This window comes from Cyprinodon tularosa, unplaced genomic scaffold (genome assembly GCF_016077235.1).
Source record: "Cyprinodon tularosa strain WSP-4 unplaced genomic scaffold, ASM1607723v1 ctg740, whole genome shotgun sequence".
Lineage (NCBI taxonomy): Eukaryota > Metazoa > Chordata > Actinopteri > Cyprinodontiformes > Cyprinodontidae > Cyprinodon > Cyprinodon tularosa.
This window is the reverse complement of record NW_024039497.1, coordinates 252,369-271,547: the sequence shown is the minus strand read 5'-3', so window position 1 is coordinate 271,547 and position 19,179 is coordinate 252,369. Positions and strand designations below refer to the sequence as shown.

At 38.5% G+C, this 19,179-nt stretch overlaps 1 protein-coding gene and 1 pseudogene across 1 annotated transcript; one reads left to right on the top strand and one right to left on the bottom strand.

The window, feature by feature from the left end:
• Positions 1-750: 750 nt before the first annotated feature.
• Positions 751-3,211, bottom strand: LOC119773071 (tripartite motif-containing protein 16-like). The gene has a single exon (XM_038269883.1). It carries the CDS (start codon positions 3,181-3,183, stop codon positions 1,543-1,545), a length of 1,641 nt encoding a protein of 546 aa, XP_038125811.1. The 5' UTR covers positions 3,184-3,211; the 3' UTR covers positions 751-1,542.
• Positions 3,212-9,483: 6,272 nt separating this feature from the next.
• On the top strand, positions 9,484-10,969 carry LOC119773088 (annotated as a pseudogene).
• Positions 10,970-19,179: the final 8,210 nt, after the last annotated feature.

The following is a 19,179-nucleotide window of genomic DNA, read 5'->3' as shown; positions in this document are numbered from 1 at the left end:
TAATAATGATGTGTGATTATCAGTTAATAAAGGTACAATTGTATTTTCAACCCATGGTCTTTTGTGTTTATTTTATGCAATTAACGATTTATCACTCAGGCTGGATTTACTCTTTTTTAGTTGCATCTGAATGAACAGAGACACCATTAGTTTGTTGGTGATTAATAACTCTGCTGATAGCCATAGTCTAAATTACTACATTGCTGAAAGACAACTGAATTTTAACACCCAGATTCAGCAGTCCAACCTTTTTGGAAAGAGACTAAGCACCCTGGTCTGTAAGCAAATTACAGTCATAATCATTAGACTGATGATCCTTGATTTGAATGACCTATTGATTAACTTGCCAGGATTTGGTTGAGGTTTGTGTACCGAAATGCAGAGGCAGGGAGGCAGAGGTGAGTTTCTTGTGGATTTATTGAAGAGTTAACAAACAATTGAGGCAGGATTCAAAAATCAAACATCAAAACAAAATCAAACAAACCAGAAACTATGGAGACATCTGGGGGAAAACGATCACGAGGAGGAAGACTCAGAGAGACGGAGTTGAAGGAAGTTAGACGAGGAACCAGCACTGAAGAACTGCACACAGAGAGTATTTATGGGAGACTGAAACAAAGAGAGGGCTAATAAGCAGATTGGGAGCAGGTGTGAACAGAGCAGAACAGGAAAGGAGCTAGGGAAAAAGGAGAACACAAGAGGGCAGCAGAGGGCAACAAATAAAAACCTGGAAACTAACCAGAAAACACAACAAAATAAGAATCAAACCACTAAAACTAAAAAACAAGGAGCAAAGTAAAACTGAATACTCAAAAGAAAACATAATAGAACCAGAAATGTGACACAACTATAACCACCAGTTCTAGTTATTTAATATACTCATAATCAAGCAAGTTTCACAACAGAAGTGATGGAACTGCTGCCTGACCCATAGGGAAGAAAAATATTCCTGTTTTGTTGTTGTTCCCATTTATTTTCTCATTTTGCTCTTAGCTCACCAGCGTTGCTTAATAAATTCAAGGAAGTCAGCCAGTAGGGGTGGAGGTTAGTGACAGCTGCTGTATGTGCTGGCCAGCATCTGTTTTAACTCAACACTTTACCCTAAATTTATTCTCTCAGTTGATGTCATCCACATATTTTGAAATAAATTATGACGTCACTTAATGGAGGGACCAATTTATTCAAAATGTAAATATCACAAAAAAAAATTTACTTGAAAAAAAATCTGGATTTTCAAGCTCATCTTCTTTACCTATGCCTATAATTTCACCAAAAAGAAAAAAATTGAATTGCCTTACTAAATAAAAATGCCCATGAGCTGAAACAGGGTACGTAGCAAACAGAAGGGGTAGCCCTCCAACAAACGCCAAGATCAACAAAACACTTAAAAAGATAACAAAGTAGCTCCGAAAAGAAAACCGATCTGTGAAGTTGTCTCTATGAAGAAATGACAACGAATAGTTCTCAGCAGCAATTGTGGAGACAGAAATAACTGATTTTAATATACACCTTTTAACCACCTTGTCTTTTGATCACTATTGATCATTTCAGTTTAACAAACTCAGCAGAGGATCCATTAAAAAGCCCAATCCCAGCATATAGAGGCTGAGTGAATGTGGTCTGGACTCTATGGAGGAGAGTCATGGTTTCAGAGACGCTGTAGAAACACAGAATACCTGCTCTGTGATCCAGAAACACTCCTATTCTGGAGGAAACTGGACCTGATACTGGAGTTTTAATGCTCTTGTGCCAAAATCTGAAACATTTTGAGACTAAATCTAAAGTCCACGAATTGTCATTTAATCCAAACTCACACTCTTTTTTCCTTTCTTCTCTCCTGATATTTTTGTATGAAACAGCTATTTCAACTCCCCCGTTCCTCTCCACCTCCCAGTAACAACGTCCAGCCAAACTCTCTTTACTCAAAACCTGAAACAAAGTAGTAAATCGATTTGGATGATCAGGATAAGGCTGCTGGTTTTCTATTTTTGTTACTTTTCTGTTTCCCTCCGATAATACCAGAAAACGGTTTGCTGTGCTCGGATCCAGGGTGATTTCTCTTGCATATTTTAAGAATTCAGCTCTGGTGTTTGGTTCTGGTTCTGGCAGTAAAACGTCAGCTTCAGTGACTGTCACTGAGATGTTTGTCCATGTGTCTCTCAGGATGTCCTCTAGTTTCTCTCTGAGCTCTGACACAGCTGCTGTCACATCCTCAAAGTATCTCAGAGGACGAATATTGATGCTGGATGAGTGTGTAGACTCACTGAGTGCTGAAAGTGGGGGGTAGTTGTGGAGAAACTGGGTGTGATCCTCTGTGATTGAGAGCTTCTCCAGCTCAGCTTCTTTCCTCTTCAGCTCAGTGATCTCCTGCTCCAGCTTCTTCTGAAGCTCTTTGACTCGACTCACTTCAGTTTTCTGCTGGGATCTGATCTGTTTCTTGAGTTCAGAGGTTCTTTTCTGGAGGAGACGAATCAGATCAGTCAAGATCTTGTTACTGTCCTTCACTGCTTTATCAGCAGAGCCATTGATGGCCTCCACCTCCTGTTGAAGCAGCTTCACATCTTTCTCCTGGTCCTGGATTCTCTGCTGGATTTGTTGTCGTCTCTCCTGGAGCTCCTTCTGCTTCTCAGTCCTTTCTGCTGCAGCTGGGACTGTTTCATGGCCTTTATGTTCATCCATGGTGCAGAGATAACAGATACACTGCTGATCAGTACGACAGAAGATCTTCATCACCTCATCATGACGAGAGCAGATGTTCTCCTGGAGATTCTTAGAGGGGTCCACCAGCTTGTGCTTCTGTAATGGTGGAGCATCATAGTGAGGTTGGAGGTGATTCTCACAATAAGAAGCCAAACAGACCAGACAGGACTTGACAGCTTTTCTCTTCACCTCAGTGCAGACATCACAGGCCACATCTTCAGGTCCAGCATAGCAGTGATCAGCTGCAGCAGCCTGGGGTCCAGTCTTCTTCAGATCCTCCACAAACTCTGCTAACATGATGTTATTCTTCCTGCACTGAGGGCAGCTTTGGATCCTTCTCTGATCTTCTGCATCCCAGAAGTCTTTAATACAGTCCATACAGTAGCTGTGTCCACAGGGAATAGTTATTGGATCCTTCAGTAGATCCAAACAGATGCAACAAGAGAATTTTTGTTGTTCCAACTGACCACTTTTCTGAGCCATTTTGCTTCTCAGTAGCAGAGATATGTGAGTTCCGTTTACTCAAAATAGAAACTACCTTATACTCGTCACTGCAACCAGTATTTTTGGTTACACCCATTGCTGGTCAAATGGGGAGGGAAGAAGGAAATATATTTGACTGCATTTGTTTTGCCGCATATGTGTTTACAAGTCCAGACAGGCATATAATCAAAGTACCTAGAGAACACTCTCGTCAGTTGTATCTAACTTTCATTTCTATTCACTGTTAACTGCTGACACACTTCAAACTCTTTAATTCATAGAAGTGATCAGAAATGGTTAATCTAAAATAAGTGAGAAAAAATAATACTGTCACAATATAATAAACCTAAATTATAATGATGTTGCTATTAAGAAAATATGGAATACTTTGAATAACTTTTATTTGTCTTTGAATTCTTTGCTATTGATCCTGTTCATTTAGAATTTTGCTCTACAAAAGCAAATGTAAAGTACCAGTTGGCAGCTTATTTTAATACTAGCTGCTAAAAAAAAAATACTGTGATTTTTTATTTCCTTGCAAGAGAACATTATCAGCTTGTAAGGGTGGTTCAAATTGACCTCGAGAGCAGACACAAAGTAGCCACATTTGCATGCTGACGCTCCCCTGACATATAGCTAGCAACCCAAATAGCCCAAGTCAAGCTCCACTAATGTCGCTTTAGTGTGTCTTAAATATCTGCTGCTTGCTGGTTTTAACTTAACTTGTTATATCTGGATCTAATGGAGTGAGTCACAGTGCTTTATTCATTTTGTAAAGCAGAACATCACCACCAGCGTCCAAAGGTCCACCAAAGATAGAGATGCTCCCAGTTTAGGGAGTCAGCATCAAACTGTGGCTGGCTCATGCTCACATCTACTGTGCTTCTGTATAACCAGGACTTAAAACAGTATTTCTTTATCTCTCACTAAATTCCTATCATATAAATACACAGAATAGTAATTAAATGAGTTTAATGATTTGACAATTATAAACTGGAAGCCAGAGCTGAGCTGAAACAAATCTGAGAAAACCTTTTTTCAAGAGTGTAAAATGTGATCATCGTATATCTTTCTTAGATCTTCTTTTTTCGTCCTTTTCTTTGCATTTTCTGTCTAGTTTTCAGATTTAACTACACAAATGTTTTATCTAGCTATATGTGCAACGCAAATGCCAGACTTAATTTCTGTATCCCAGCTTTTCCTGGCTTTTTTTGTGATGGTATTTAAACCGATTTTCACAGGCAAAAAAAACACAAGAAAAACTTGCAAACACTTTTAGGTTTTTTCTTCATGAGCAAATAATTTAAAAAAGAATGAATAATGTTCACTTTAAAAGGGTTATCAAAAACAAACTGCATGAATAGTTAATGCTCTGCATGATTAGAATGCTGTGAAGGAAGCGGCTGTAGTAAATGTAGATATAAGCATGAACCCAATAAATATCCTGCCTATGGTCAAAAGTGCAAAGCTCACAAAAGAATCACTTATGTGTCGAAGCAAGAAATATAATAAAGGCTTCAAACAAAGGATGGGAAGTCTGAATGTAAATTAATAATAAAGAGATATTTATTGGAGCTAATGAGTCCAAAATAAAGTCAAATGATAATGTCACCAAGAGGGGAAAGAAAAAATGATCACAAGTTATTAAGGTGAATGGATCACACATTCAAAGTTGATACCAGGGCAGACTGCAAAGTTTTTTCCTGTTACAGCTTCAAGAAAGGTGATAAAAATAATGCACCGCTGCAAAATAAGGACTGAAGTTACTGGTGTATTCTCACCAGAAGATGGTGCAATTAGTCCAGATAAAGCTAAATTGTATGTACAGAAACAAATCACATGAGTTGGATTTTTAAATAATAGAAACTGACTTACCTGCAGTCCTGGGGGGAGATTCATGAAAACAGTTAGAACTGATAAAGAGAATCTAAAAAGTGGAAATTAAAGAAAAAAACAAATATCAAAAAATAGTAAAACTCTGTGTTTGAAGGTTTAGGTTGTGTACCCTGTGAACATCACATTTAATTAATAGTATAGTCAAGTACACTTGACTATACTATTGTTAAGTATATGAAATATACTTTAGAATAAGTAAACTCTAAGTGCACTGCCTGATTTTAAGTATGAAATTAGTGCACTTTTAGTATACTTGAATAAACTACTTTTTACTAATGGACATTGAAAAATAGAATTTGATGTAAAGTAATGTTGCTACACACTCATGTACAGTAGGTGGCGGTATGCACCTTAAAGTTGCTTGCGATCCGCCATAATAGAAAAGAAGAAGAAGAAACAGATTCTGACGGACACTCCTCGCCAGTTGGTGGCAGTAACGCGCACCGAAAAGCTGTTTGCCACCGTCAACAGGAAGTCGTTATATGACGCAGCTGCTTTCTATTGCCGCGTTTTTTTGTAAATTCTACAATACGGGTGTAGTTGAAGTGTTGGAGCTGCTTTCTCCGATCACAGTGTACCCGGAGCAAAAAAGAGGCTTTCTCAAAGTGAAGAAGAGGATGAACCGGAGAGAATATTCAACGTAAAACTAACTTCACCCCAGTCTCAACAGGTGGGCCAACTTCAACTCCTGGTTGTTCAACAGCCCGAAGCCGGGATACTAACACCCTCGCATCCAAAGCTAGAAAATAACAATACACTTATTACTAAAATCATTATAGATGAAGGAGGCAGAGGAATAACTGAACATCTGACACAGAGAGCAGGAAAGAGAATGGAGGCAGAAAGAGTCAAGGGGGGTAGAAAGAGAAGCCATTGCTATGCTAAGCTAGCGCTAACCTAGCTGCTCCTTACTTCCAGAAATAAAACCGTGTGAAAGCGCCACGTGCTCAGTTGAAAAGTTCCGCACTAGGTGCTGTATTTTTAAATGCTTCTGGACAGTTGGGGTTACTTAGGCTACAGAGATATCACAGAAAAAAAAAGAAGTTAAGAACGGAGATGGCCTGAACCATAATGGGCTGAATTCAAATTCATGGGTTGTGTTCCAGTTCAAACAGTTCTGGCTTTCAGCCGCTTTCACGTTCGCTTAGCAACCGTGATAGTTGATCCACAAATCAGGGAAAGACTTAGAGTTTATTTGTCATTTTGTTTACACCATTGTAATACAAAACTGAAATTCGTTTGGAACAGCTCTCTGGACAATTTCATATTTTTTAAAAGTGCAGCCTTGAAAGATAGTAAAATATATATATATATATAATATAATTCTAACTTTCTAACGTTTTTGAAGAATGAATACCAAACTTTTCATACCTTTCTTGCTAATTTTTTCTTGTTTTATTGTAAAGTGAACTTAGACTACACTCATGAGATTGTAGAGTGGAATAAAGATGACAACCACCCCAAAATAACAAGGAGCATTACAGTGTCCACATATATAGAACAATAACACAAAAAAAACCTACATAGAGCCTACACACACAAAATACACACATTCCCAGTCATGGTTCACCATAGTTAAAGCCGTTGGAAAGCCACATGAATAATATACTGAATGTAGAAAAGAGACGGAAAAATGATTAAAGATAGGTGTCTTTGATGCAGATAACAGGTTCAAACAGGTGCCAATAATACAGGTAACGAAGAAGTTACAGGTCTGTGAGAGCCAGATATCTTGCTGGTTTGTGGATGATCAAATACTTATTTTCCACCATAATTTACAAATAAATTTGATTAAAAAATTAATTTAATTCCTACAATGTTATTTCCTGGATTTTTGTCTCTCATACTTGAAGTGCACCTATGATGAAAACGACAGACCTCTCTTATTATTCTGAGTAGGAGAACTTGCCCAATCAGTGGCTGACTAAATACTTTTTGGCCCCACTGTACATGTATTATATTAAACTGCATTACTAATATTCAGCGGCACCAAGTTCCCTTTTCCTCTGATCATGGAGCAGCTAGGCTCCAAGGCTAGATAGGACTCATTTGTAGGCCTTATAACAAGGAGTCTTGGAATCCGACCAGACCTCAGTGCAGCGCTATGATGTAATCGACCTACAAATCTGGCCTTCAGTGGACGCAGTCCCTGAATTTGAATTCAGCCATATTATATGTAAACTCCTCATTGAGCACTGTCAGCAGCGAGGCCGACGTACCTAGAGGACAGCCATGTTGATTGGACCACAGTTCAGACAGCTGCTGCCATAGCGAATAGGAGACTCCTTAGATTTAATTTTAATCACATGAAGGATGAGTTGGAGATAATATTACAATAATCTCTTAGATTTCACAATCCCATAAAAGACCAAAACTAATTTTAAAATAACCTTTCAGGTAGATTAAACATATCTATTCAGGTTAGAAACTATTACAAATTAACTCAAACTGGATGAGATATATGCAAAGCTATATATTTTGCAAATAAATATTACTCTAATAAATACAAGTTTTACATTAATATATTAGAAGATTATGTTTTCTAAATATTACACATTTATATAGAATATTATTAATCAGTATTTTTGGATTGCCCTTTGATAATGAGTATTATTACCACAGATAAACAAATCATTATAAAGGGGTGCTAATTATCTTATATTTAATAGTCCCTTTTTTTTCTTCTTTTTTTTTTAAATTGATTCTCTCCTGCTAAGATCAGGGGGGATGGAATGTTCAACAGAGCTATGGCTCCGGGTGAGTTTTGCAACTAAATTGAGAAATCTAGGATTATTCTTATTCTCCTCTATTAATGAGGAGGATTTTACTGCTCTTGATTTACGAAGGGTCCCCTTATACTGCAGTAAAATATTTTTCCTGACTAGGTAGGATTCCCATAGGCATCTAGAGCTCGATTTTCTGTCCAGTTTCCTAGCATTTTGCTTAAGAATGCAGCTCCGCATTAAACCAGGGAGCAAGTTTTCTTTTTTTAAAGTTTTTCTTCATCAAGGGCTGCGTTGTCTAAGGCAGTACACAGAAAACTAGCAACCTGTGAAGGGAAATAAGCTAAACTCTGCAGCACTGCTCAGCGAGAGAGAAAGTGGAACAGATACTTTAGTACTGCATTACCTGATAGTGATCTGCTCAATTGAAACCTTCTTTTGCGGGAAGCAAACTCTTTTAAAGTAATCCTGAAGGTTATTGAAAACTCCAAAAAAGTAGAAAAACAAAATACAGATGTCAGATGAGCATTGAGTTCGAGGCTTTATAGAGTGGACAAAAAAACGCCTTGTTTTGGGTTAGCCAACATGCAAATTGAACCGGACGAACGGGTCCACCACTTAGAAATGGGCAGTCATTTGGGTTCATTGTTAGCATGCAATACCCGATACCTGTCTATGTCTGTGAAAGGTGGTTAAGCCGGGCATACACTCTACAAGCCAGATCTAAAACTGTTCGCACGACTAGAGAAAAGGGCAACAAATCGTACAGCGTATACCCGGCTTTAGGGGGAATTGTTGGCCTGGCTGAACAGGCAAGATGTTCTGTTCCCCTGTATGGGGGTGGGGGTTGTGTTGATAGAATCAACTCTATCGCTGCATTTTCAGTTTTTGAAAACTGAAACCTGAGTCCACCCCCTGTCAAAACAGCTAACTTCTCCAGACAAGAATCAGCAGTACTTCTACACCTGATGGACATAGGACATTCTTTTGAGGACCAGAATGTTCACATTTTGGACAAAGAAAACAGATGGTTTGAGAGGGGTGTGAAGTAAGCCATTTATGTTAAAGAAAAACCAACATGTAACAGAGGGGGTTGACTCAGGTCTAAGCTTTCAAAAACCTATAATGCAGCAATTGCGTTGATTCCTTCCTGCTATCATTGCAACCCCAACCCCCATACAGGGGGTCATACCATCTTGCCTGTTCACCAAGACCAGCAACTCCCCCTAACGACCCCCAAAAGAGACATAGGCCAGTATAATTTATTGCAAGATAACAAAACCCTCAACATCTCTTCATTCCTAAGGGGTTGACCCGTTCATCTGGTACAATTAGCATTTTTTATACACGAAAACAAGGCTTTGTTTTTGGTCCACTCTAAAAAACCTCGAATTCAACGCTCTTTCTGACATTTTGAATTGAAAAAGCTTCCTTCATTGGAGGCAAAAGGTCTTCAAACATGAAACAAAGTCTACTGGATTGGTTTTTATCCTTTTTGGAAGGGCAATGACCTGGATGACTAAAAAAATCTTCACCAGTTATTAGAAAGTTGTCAGAGAATAGAGGGTTGTATTCATGCATTTAAAATGTGTATTTATTTATGTGTACTTAATTAATTTTATATTAATTGTTTTGTCATTTCTTGTCCCTCTTATTTTTCAATAGAGCGAAGAGAATAACTTATCCCTTCGTAGAGGAACTATTTGACAAATTCCTCCAAAATCTTAAAAATCGGATTCAACGGAATCAAGCACGACACAAAGACTGAACAATATGTAGTGTAGAGCAGAAACGCTCAAACTACAGATTTCCTGGAAGAAAACTCCTCTCCTCGGGTGGCGGGAGCTGCACCACTGGCAGCAGGTTTTATCTTAGTCTGTTTGGCCGCTGCTTCGTGTGGATTGGAGCCCCTCCAAGCAAGTTTATCGTATTTTAGAGGCGGCCTTGGTTAAACTTAATTTTTGCCTGCCCTGGTAACTGCCCTTTAAGAGAAGTGTAACTTAACAGACTTCTCGAGCAACAAAGTAACTGTCCACCAGATGAAAAATGGCTCACCAAGGATATCAGATGGATTCTGTGAAATTCTCCTGTTCGATCTGCTTGGATCTCCTGAAATACCCGGTAACTATCCCCTGTGGACACAACTACTGCATGTACTGTATTGGAACCTTCTGGGAGAAAGAGGTCAATAAAAGGATCTACAGCTGCCCTCAATGTAGACAGAAGTTCACACCGAGGCCTGTTTTAAAGAAAAACACCATGTTGGCAGAGTTGGTGGAGGATCTGAAGAAGACTGGACTCCAGGCTCCTGCAGCTGATCACTGCTATGCTGGACCTGAAGATGTGGCCTGTGATGTCTGCACTGGGAGGAAGATGAAAGCTGTCAGGTCCTGTCTGGTCTGTTTAGTTTCTTACTGCGAGAATCACCTCCAGCCTCACTATGATGTCTCTGGATTGAAGAAGCACAAGCTGGTTGACCCCTCTAAAAAACTCCAGGAGAACATCTGCTCCCGTCATGATGAGGTGATGAAGATCTTCTGCCGTACTGATCAGCAGTGTATCTGTTATCTCTGCTCAATGGAGAAACATAGAGGCCATGAAACAGTCCCAGCTGCAGCAGAAAGGACTGAGAAGCAGAAGGAGCTCCAGGAGAGACGACAACAAATCCAGCAGAGAATCCAGGACCAGGAGAAAGATGTGAAGCTGCTTCAACAGGAGGTGGAGGCCATCAATGGCTCTGCGGATAAAGCAGTGAAGGACAATGAGAAGATCTTCACTGATCTGATCCATAACATCCAGAGAAGAAGCTCTGATGTGAAGCAGCAGATCAGATCCCAGCAGGAAACTGAAGTGAGTCGAGTCAAAGACTTTCAGAAGAAGCTGGAGCAGGAGATCACTGAGCTGAAGAGGAAAGATGCTGAGCTGGAGAAGCTCTCAATCACAGAGGATCACACCCAGTTTCTCCAGAACTACCCCTCACTGTCAGCACTCAGTGAGTCTACACACTCATCCAGCATCACTAGATGTCCTCTGAGATACTTTGAGGATGTGGCAGCAGCTGTGTCAGAGGTCATAGAGAAACTGCGGGACGTCCTGAGAGACACATGGACAAACATCTCAGTGGCAATTACTAAAGTGGATGTTTTACTGTCAAAACCGGAGCCATGCAGGATTATAGACCAGAAAATCAGATTTGAACTACCTAAACTAAATGGCAAGCTCCTACATCAACTAAAGAACATGCAAACAACAGCCGCTAAAGCACATTGTATGCCGTCCTCATCAGAACAACAGAAAAGAGCTTGGTTCTTAAGGCATGCACGGAAAATCACTCTCAATCCAAACACCGCACACCAATATCTGGAATTATCTGAAGGCAACAGAAAAGTAACAATGACCAATGAAAACCAGTATTATCCAGATCATGAAGATAGATTCACTAGGAGGTGGCAGGTCCTCAGTAAACAACGTCTGAGTGGACGTATTTACTGGGAGGTGGAGTGGAGTGGGAGAGGCGTTGAAATAGCAGTTGCATATGATGAGATAGAAAGAGAAGGAGACACAGAGGAGGCTACTTTTGGTATGAATGAGAACTCTTGGGCATTGTGTTGCTCGCCACATAGATATACATTTTATGATGATGGTTGGAAGGAGGATATCCATGAATCAGTTCCTGTTTCCTACACAGTGGGAGTGTACCTTGATACCAAAGCAGGAATTCTGTCTTTCTACAGCGTCTTTGGGTCTAAAATGATTTTCATCCACGAAGTTCAGGCCCACTTTGATGCACCTCTATATGCTGGGGTTTGGCTTTCATGCTCAATAGGAACCACTGCAGAGTTCATTCAGTTAAAATAGAGCAATAAATGAAACAGAGTAAAAGTTTAAAGCTCTGGTTCCTTTACACCTCAGTGATAACGCCTAGTTATCCTCACAGTAACATGGTTCCAATGGAGAGTTAATTACATTGAAAACAGGAAGCATTTTTGCATAACAAGCTTCTTGATAACGTTTAAAGAAAGAATTGATGTGACTTGTTTAAATAATATCACAAAGAAAAAGGTTGAACTATTGATTCTACAATCTCAAACTACTAATCTAGCATGCTGCAATGCCTGTTCTAATATTGAAGTATGAATAAATAAATGAACATTATGCAGCTATTATTCATATTAAATATGAAGGTGTTACGTTAAAGTTTTTCTAGATGGTTTAAATCTTTACCACTAGTGGGAAATTACTTCCATGTTATTGAATCAGCACAAGGCGCCACACTTTGAATTGTTTGAAATCTAAGAGCTACTGTTTGATACCAGCTCACGGCCTTTATTAATATAAACAAATGTATATTTGCACTCTGTTTGAAATACTATAAAACCTTTTTTTTTCTGAAATTGGTTCAAACTTTGGAAATATGATTAATAAGTTTCTGCTGTACAATGTTTTTGTTTTAAAAGAAAATAAGTGGTTTTTTTTGTTTTGTTTTTTTATAATGGATTAAATGAGCCATTTTCTGTTTGTTTTTTGTAGTTTGACCAAAATTATACAATGTAGTTTGTATTTGTTTATTTAGTTTCAAGGTTGATTGATTATTTACCTGTTACTAAACTCTCGTAGCTGTTAGGTTACAATCAACTGTTGCTTTGTTTTCTGGAAAATGAATAAAGCTAATATTCTGACATTGAATAGTGTTGACATTTGATAAGCAGTTCTAAATGGAAATATTTAGTTTGTAATTTGATATAAAATAAACAACAATGATGTGGGAACTGCTTTTATTTTGGAAAATTACAAAAACTGAATACACTAAGACAGCTCTACTGGTTTAAGTCTCTGCCTTGGCCAATAAATGTTTTGTTGATTTAATGAGTTAATGTAAAATCTATATTTTTTTCTCTGAAAACCTTTGTGTCTCACAGCAGATGTGTTAAAGTTCAGGGATGAAACGCAGGACTTCCTAAACAAATATCTCAGTCACTCCAGTGAAGCTTTAACTACCACCATCAGAACCAAACAGTTTCTTAAAGCAATCATTAAAGTCATACTAAAGAACAAAAGGTTGAAAAGCTAGAAAGTATAGGCCTACACAATAGAATATATATTACCACCTTATAATGGATGCAAATATTCTGTCTGAGCAAGATTTACTGACAAAATATTATTTTACCTTACATTTATTTATATGTTATTTATAAAGCATGATATAAACATGCTTTATATAGGTATCAGTAAAACTGCTGATATGAGCCATTTTTTTAGTGTTTATTCTGTAGATCAGTGTACTTACTGATACATCATAAGAGCTTTTTATACTACTGTGAAGAGATAACAGTAAAATAAAGAAACAAAAAATATATCCCTAAGTTCTTTTAACAAATCATCAATAAAAGGTCTATTATGGAGCAGGCACTGTTTGGTTCTTGGCCCCTAAAAGGTCCAAAAGTCTTCTAGTGTACTTTTTATATCCTAGTATGTGCTGATGCCCCATGTATTCCGCAGTACAAGCAAATGAACACTAGATGGCAGCCTAAGACTAGCCAAGTGACGTTATATGATCCATGTAGTGTGGCCAATGGGGCGTTTCTACCAAATGGTATCCAATGCTAACCTGACAACAGCCAGATGCCTCTTTTAAGGGAGGATCCTGATATGATGACCATAGATATCTATGATGATGACGTCCAAGGCATTGCTTCCCAGCTATACCACGTGACTACTTTAGGTCATGGTTCAGATTCCCTGTAAGTTTTGAAAGGTATTTAAACAGCCTCTGTAGTTTTTGATAGATTGGTGATAATTATGGAGAGAAGAATATATCAAACTGGGGATATTTAAGATAGGATAGAGGTTTGAGTCTGCTTGAAAGAAGAATTTTATTTAGAAGACATTTTAACTTGATTTCTCCCAGTAGCAGGGACCTAACGCTACATTTTAATGAGTATAACAAGCATGGAACCTGTTCAAAACATATTTACCATCTTATTGGCACAGAACATGTTTGAATCCTATCTGTCGAGGACATCAAGTGAACCACCGGCCATCCCATGGTGGCTGATTCAAATTATTCTTGCTGGAGCTGATTTCAAATATATTGCTCTACCTACCCCTTTATAGGGCAAGTTATCGTTTTTGATCACTTGCATACCCCTTACAAATGGAGCCCCCCTGTCCCTCAGTAAGGTCTAGAAGCACAATATCTATATCCAGCCATTCAGCAAACATGCTGCTACAAGGCTTTACATCTTTTTTCTGCATTTGACCTTTTAGATGAGCCCTTGAATAATATATTACCTACTGTAAATTAAGGAGGAAAAATAGTTAAGTCAAGAAAAAGAAAGATAAGCTAATTGAAAAGTTAAATAGTAAAGTTAAACAGTTAATAAGCCTAGTTAACAATTATATTTAGGTTTATAAACTAAAAAATGTAAGTGTAAGTAGCAGCATTAATGCCTCTAAGGTTATGTTGTGTGCGTGAATGGGTGAATGAATGTAGTGTAAAGCGCTTTGGTCAAGTCTCCTAACTTGAATAAAGGCGCTATATAAGTACATGCCATTTACCATTTTACCATGTTGTACCAAAATAAATTGTTTTTTACTCAGAGTGTTTTTCATGAATTTCTTATAAAAGCACTTTTATTCATTATATTTGGGCAAGTTGGCGTTTATTACATTGACATTCCATTTTGGGATCAAAATATCCATATTTTTTTAATGTTACAATGGTAAAGTATTGTCCTGGATTCTAATAATACTGTTGGCTTGAAATTTGGATTTTCAAAGTATTTCGTTGAGTGCCCTAAAAAGGGCTACCCCAATATAGCTGCTGTAGTGAGATGAAAAATACAAATGAAATATAATCTAAAAATATCCAGTTAGACAGAAGAAATGAGCAGTTTCCAATTGTGTAATGCTTTGTTGGGCCATAAACCATGGTATTATTTTTGAAAATTGAGGACCAGTGTTCATTTTGATTTTTAACAAAGCCACTGGATTTGAAGGAGGCAGTTTTCTCCCACAGCGCTGGACTGCACTGGAGGTCTCACTCAAGAGTCCGCATCCGTCCCCCGGCCCAAGACAGAATCACAAGAAACTCCCATAGAGGTGTGCCTTTGTCCCCCCACACAGTGCCTTGAGGAGAAAGTACTGTCTCATTTCTCTCTCTCTTTCCATGAAGCTGTCTGCAGGTTCACATTGGAAAAGACACCAGCATGGAAAACCAAGGCCCAGGATCTCCAGACTGACCAAAGCTAAGGTTAATATTTCAGAACCAACTGGCTGCAGGTCATGTCATCAATTGACTCAAAATCTGTGTTGGATGATAGTACTTCCTTGGCTTCAAATTGTGGCAACACTAAGGTAGGAGTCTGATAACCCTGCTGTGAGGAGCAGTGGAACTAGAAGTTGTCAACAACGCCACCTTGGGAATTGCACCCAAGAAAATAGATTACCAGTAGGCTCGAGGTTCGTGAACAAAGAGAACAAGACTTTTCCAAGAAAATAGTTAAATTTTATTGTTTGTTTTCTTCTTTAAAAAAAAAAAAAAAAACTGTCAAAACAAGGAAACACAATAGGAAGGGAATGTACAGTACTGAGGCCTACCAGCAGGGGAAGGGCGGTCCAAAGGGGAACTGGTTCCTAAAATAAATGTATAAATCCAAAATAAATCACCCCAAACACTTGTGAGCAGGCAGTCAATCGTAAATAATAAAAAAAAAAATCCCAACAGCCCCTCGCACAGCACACAGTTCCAGTCTCCCAGGAGGCCCCTCCCACTACCGTCAGCACTCAGCCTGGAGACAAAAGGGTGGTGTTAAACAAGCAAATACAAAAAAAAAAAAAAAAAAAATATTACAGTTTAAACTTGGCCAAAGACTAAAATGAGGTCATCTCCAACATAACCAATTAAAATCAATGCTTTAATAGAATAGTCTAAAAGAACCCCTGGTTGCTACCTGCAACAAAACTGGGGACCACACAAAACAATAGCATGTTCAAAAGGAAATATCAACCAATGAACCAGATAAACTAAGCAAAACAATGAAAAGGAAAACAGGGAAACAAAACAGCAGGGTCTCCAGTGAGCTGCAGCAGTGTCAGAGCTGGAATTAAATCAAAAGGTCAGTAGGTGATTTACAGAAGATGGAAGCCAGAGGAAACCATTGTCACCTACCAGAGCTGGATGGCTTCACCTCAAATCAGAGGATCCTTTCCAGCCCACAACAGGAGGATCAGCTTTCCAATACATTCTATACATAAATAATTGTTATTTTTGAATTATTGAGCTGTGTGGGTGCTAGTGATGGGCTATCTGAAGCCAGGCTTCGAGGCTTGTACCGAGTAATAAGGGGGCGTGTCAATGAAGCCCCGCTTCGAGGCCTGTGTTGTCTTGTTGAAAACCACGTGACTGGCAACAAACGAGGCCTCGCATTGCATTGGTCACGTGACTGCTTCATTTTGCGTGTCGGTTTTCAAAATAAAAGCGCGATGAATCCTGTTTCTTCGTGGGTTGTAGTAGGTGGTTTGGTATCAGCAGAACAGTTTTCATCAGCAGTGGTTGAAATGGAGCCGTCAATAAAGAGAAAAACCTCTCGTATGCGGGAGTATTATGAGATGACAGATCACAATCACAACCTGAAACAGTGAAAAAAGTCATATTCCTAAATAAAAACAATTAAACCTAAAATCCAGAAATGTCTATATTTTCTTTTGTTTAATCAGGAGATGCATCAGAATCACACATCAAAACCAGACTAAAAGCCATTAGAAGAGGCAAACTCTATGTGTAACTTAATATTAAGAATCAGAACTAGAACTCCTAGGAAGAGATGATTTTAAACAAATTCTTTAAGGAAGCAAGTTTCAAGCTCAAAGTATACAGAGTCTGCAGCAACAGTCACTCAGTTCTCAATACATTAAAGTAACACATATCTTCATTGTCTAATAAGTCCATGACATAAAAGAAAACCTAACACCACTGATGGTCAAGGATTAGATTGGCTACAAATTATTTTAATCATTAAAACATGACAATTAAATAGTATTCTCCTCTTACTAAACATGAGTTTTATGAAAACTTTGTGACAATATTGCATTTCCTAATATTTGGAAGTATGATCCAACTGAGTAACAAGGCTGTTACAGTTTCACCAGCAGATGTCACTAGTGAGTGATGAATGAAGCATCGAGTAATGAACTTTTTTCAACACTTTGCGTTGGAAAGCTTCATTGCTTCATGAGGCTTCACTTGCCCATCACTAGTGGGTGCAACAAAACAATACATACTCGTTTTATGTGATAACTGCACTGGGGAGGGTGAATTACAGCCACACCCCGGTACAAAGCAGCAGACTTCTAGTGGTTTCTAGATTTAAACAAGTCAAATCAAAACACTAAATTTGTAGGTCTTATGCAGAAGGAGAAACATTACTTACTAGTGATGGGTCGGGCAACACCGATGCGTCGGCGCATGTGTCTGTCACGTGACCGAAACAGTTCCTGTATCGGTCACGTGACCGATGTTTCGAACTGATTGACAAGCCTTTATAAGGATGCGCATCTGCCAACGAGATGCATCTGCCAAAACAATCTTGCGTGTTTTGCGAATATAAAATTCATCAAAAATTATGGAGCTTCCTCAAGCAAAAAGAAAGGTTTCTGCCGTGTGGGACCACTTTGATGTCATTTCGGAAAATAAGGTATTTGTTTTAATTTCCTTGTTTCATCCTGTTCCTCTTAGAGTTTCCACTTGATTCATGTACTAAAATACAATTATTTTTTTTAAGATGACTTTTGGGAACATTTTGATCTCGAAGTGGGGAGGCAGACCAAAAGTGCCACAGCTGATGCCATCCTTGAGGTGCAGAGATACATGGCAGAGGGCAATATTGCGAGGTCCCAGGATCCTCTTGTATATTGGAAAAACTAAAGGACGGTTTATCCAAACCTCTTCCGCCTGGCCTTAAAATTTTTGTGCACTCCAGCTTCATCTGTGCCGTGTGAGCGGGTGTTTTCCACAGCTGGAGAACTAATATCAAAAAAGCGCAACAGACTGAATTTCAAAACTTATTTTTTTTAATAAAAATTTGTAAAAAAAAAGCTACCAGTGAACAAGCATCTTCATTTACTACATGTTTACTTAGACTTAGACTTGACTTTATTAATCCCTTGGGATTACTCCCTTCGGGAAATTGTATTTCCAGTAGCAGGAAAAATTGCACATACAAGAAAATAGAGGATGTTTAGACACAGTATATACAATAGAAAAATAAAATCAATTAAATAAGGTGTAGGAAGATGTATTGGGGGATGAGGATAGACAAATAAATACAGATTAGAGATTATTAAATTATGATGCAGGTTCTCATTATTCATTGACTGTTTCTAAAATATCAAATATGTTTTAATAATAATACAATGCATCATACAATGAATTGCATCATATTAGTGTATATAATAGGTCATCAAATCAGTGTCAGTTAACTCTGTCAACTAGGTTGCCTGTAGGGATTTTTAATGTCCAGCAGGTGTCAGTATTCAGTGACACAGTATCGACACAGTATCAATACAGTTTGGTAATGTGTCGAAACGTTTCATGACGCCTCATCAACCCATCACTATTACTTACTGATGTTAGAGCTTAAGACCTGCATGCTTTCCAAGTGACCTTCCCAACGGCATGTGACCAAATGCCAGCATAAGCAACCAGGTGAGAGAGTTTCCCTTTATACTCCCCAGCAATCATGAGGTAATTAGAGGGCCAGGTGTTCTGAATATTGGGGCAGGCTTCTTCCTGCTACAAAATGTTACCCCTTTTATTTCTCCATTTCAAATCTCACATTATTTTTAATAGATTTTTACGGGGTGTGCAGGTGGTGCGCACGACCAATGTGCAGAGGCCTTGGTCCTCGGCTGACCTGGGTTCAAGTCCGACCTGTGGTCCTTTGCCGCATGTCTCTCCCCCTCTCTCATACTCCAATTCCTGTCAGCGTACTGTCAACAAAAGGGCCACTACTGCCATAAAAAAAAAAAAAAAAAAAAACCTTTTTATGATTTTTTTTTGGAGTTTTTACAGCACGCTCGTTTTTTCGACAGTAGGCCGACAGGAAATAGCAAATAGCTTATGAACTTTAAGCCCAAATTACATGTGCAAGACATTATTTGAAAGCTAACACCCTCTAAATTGGGTGACTAGAACACAGACCAACCTGTATGTGGAAACATGACTCAAAGTTTTTTTTTATTCTCGGAAATGATAGGTCTTTTTTGAACAGCATTAATAAAGACATTCTTGAGAAAAAGCTGCATTATATTTATTCTACATCATGTCAACCACAAATGCAGAAAATTTCAGACCTCTAGCAATAACAGTTCCAGAGCT

Coding starts and splice junctions, on each gene's coding strand:
- LOC119773071 (XM_038269883.1), bottom strand. CDS start 3,183: ATGGCTCAGAAAAGTGGTCAGTTGGAACAACAAAAATTCTCTTGTTGC.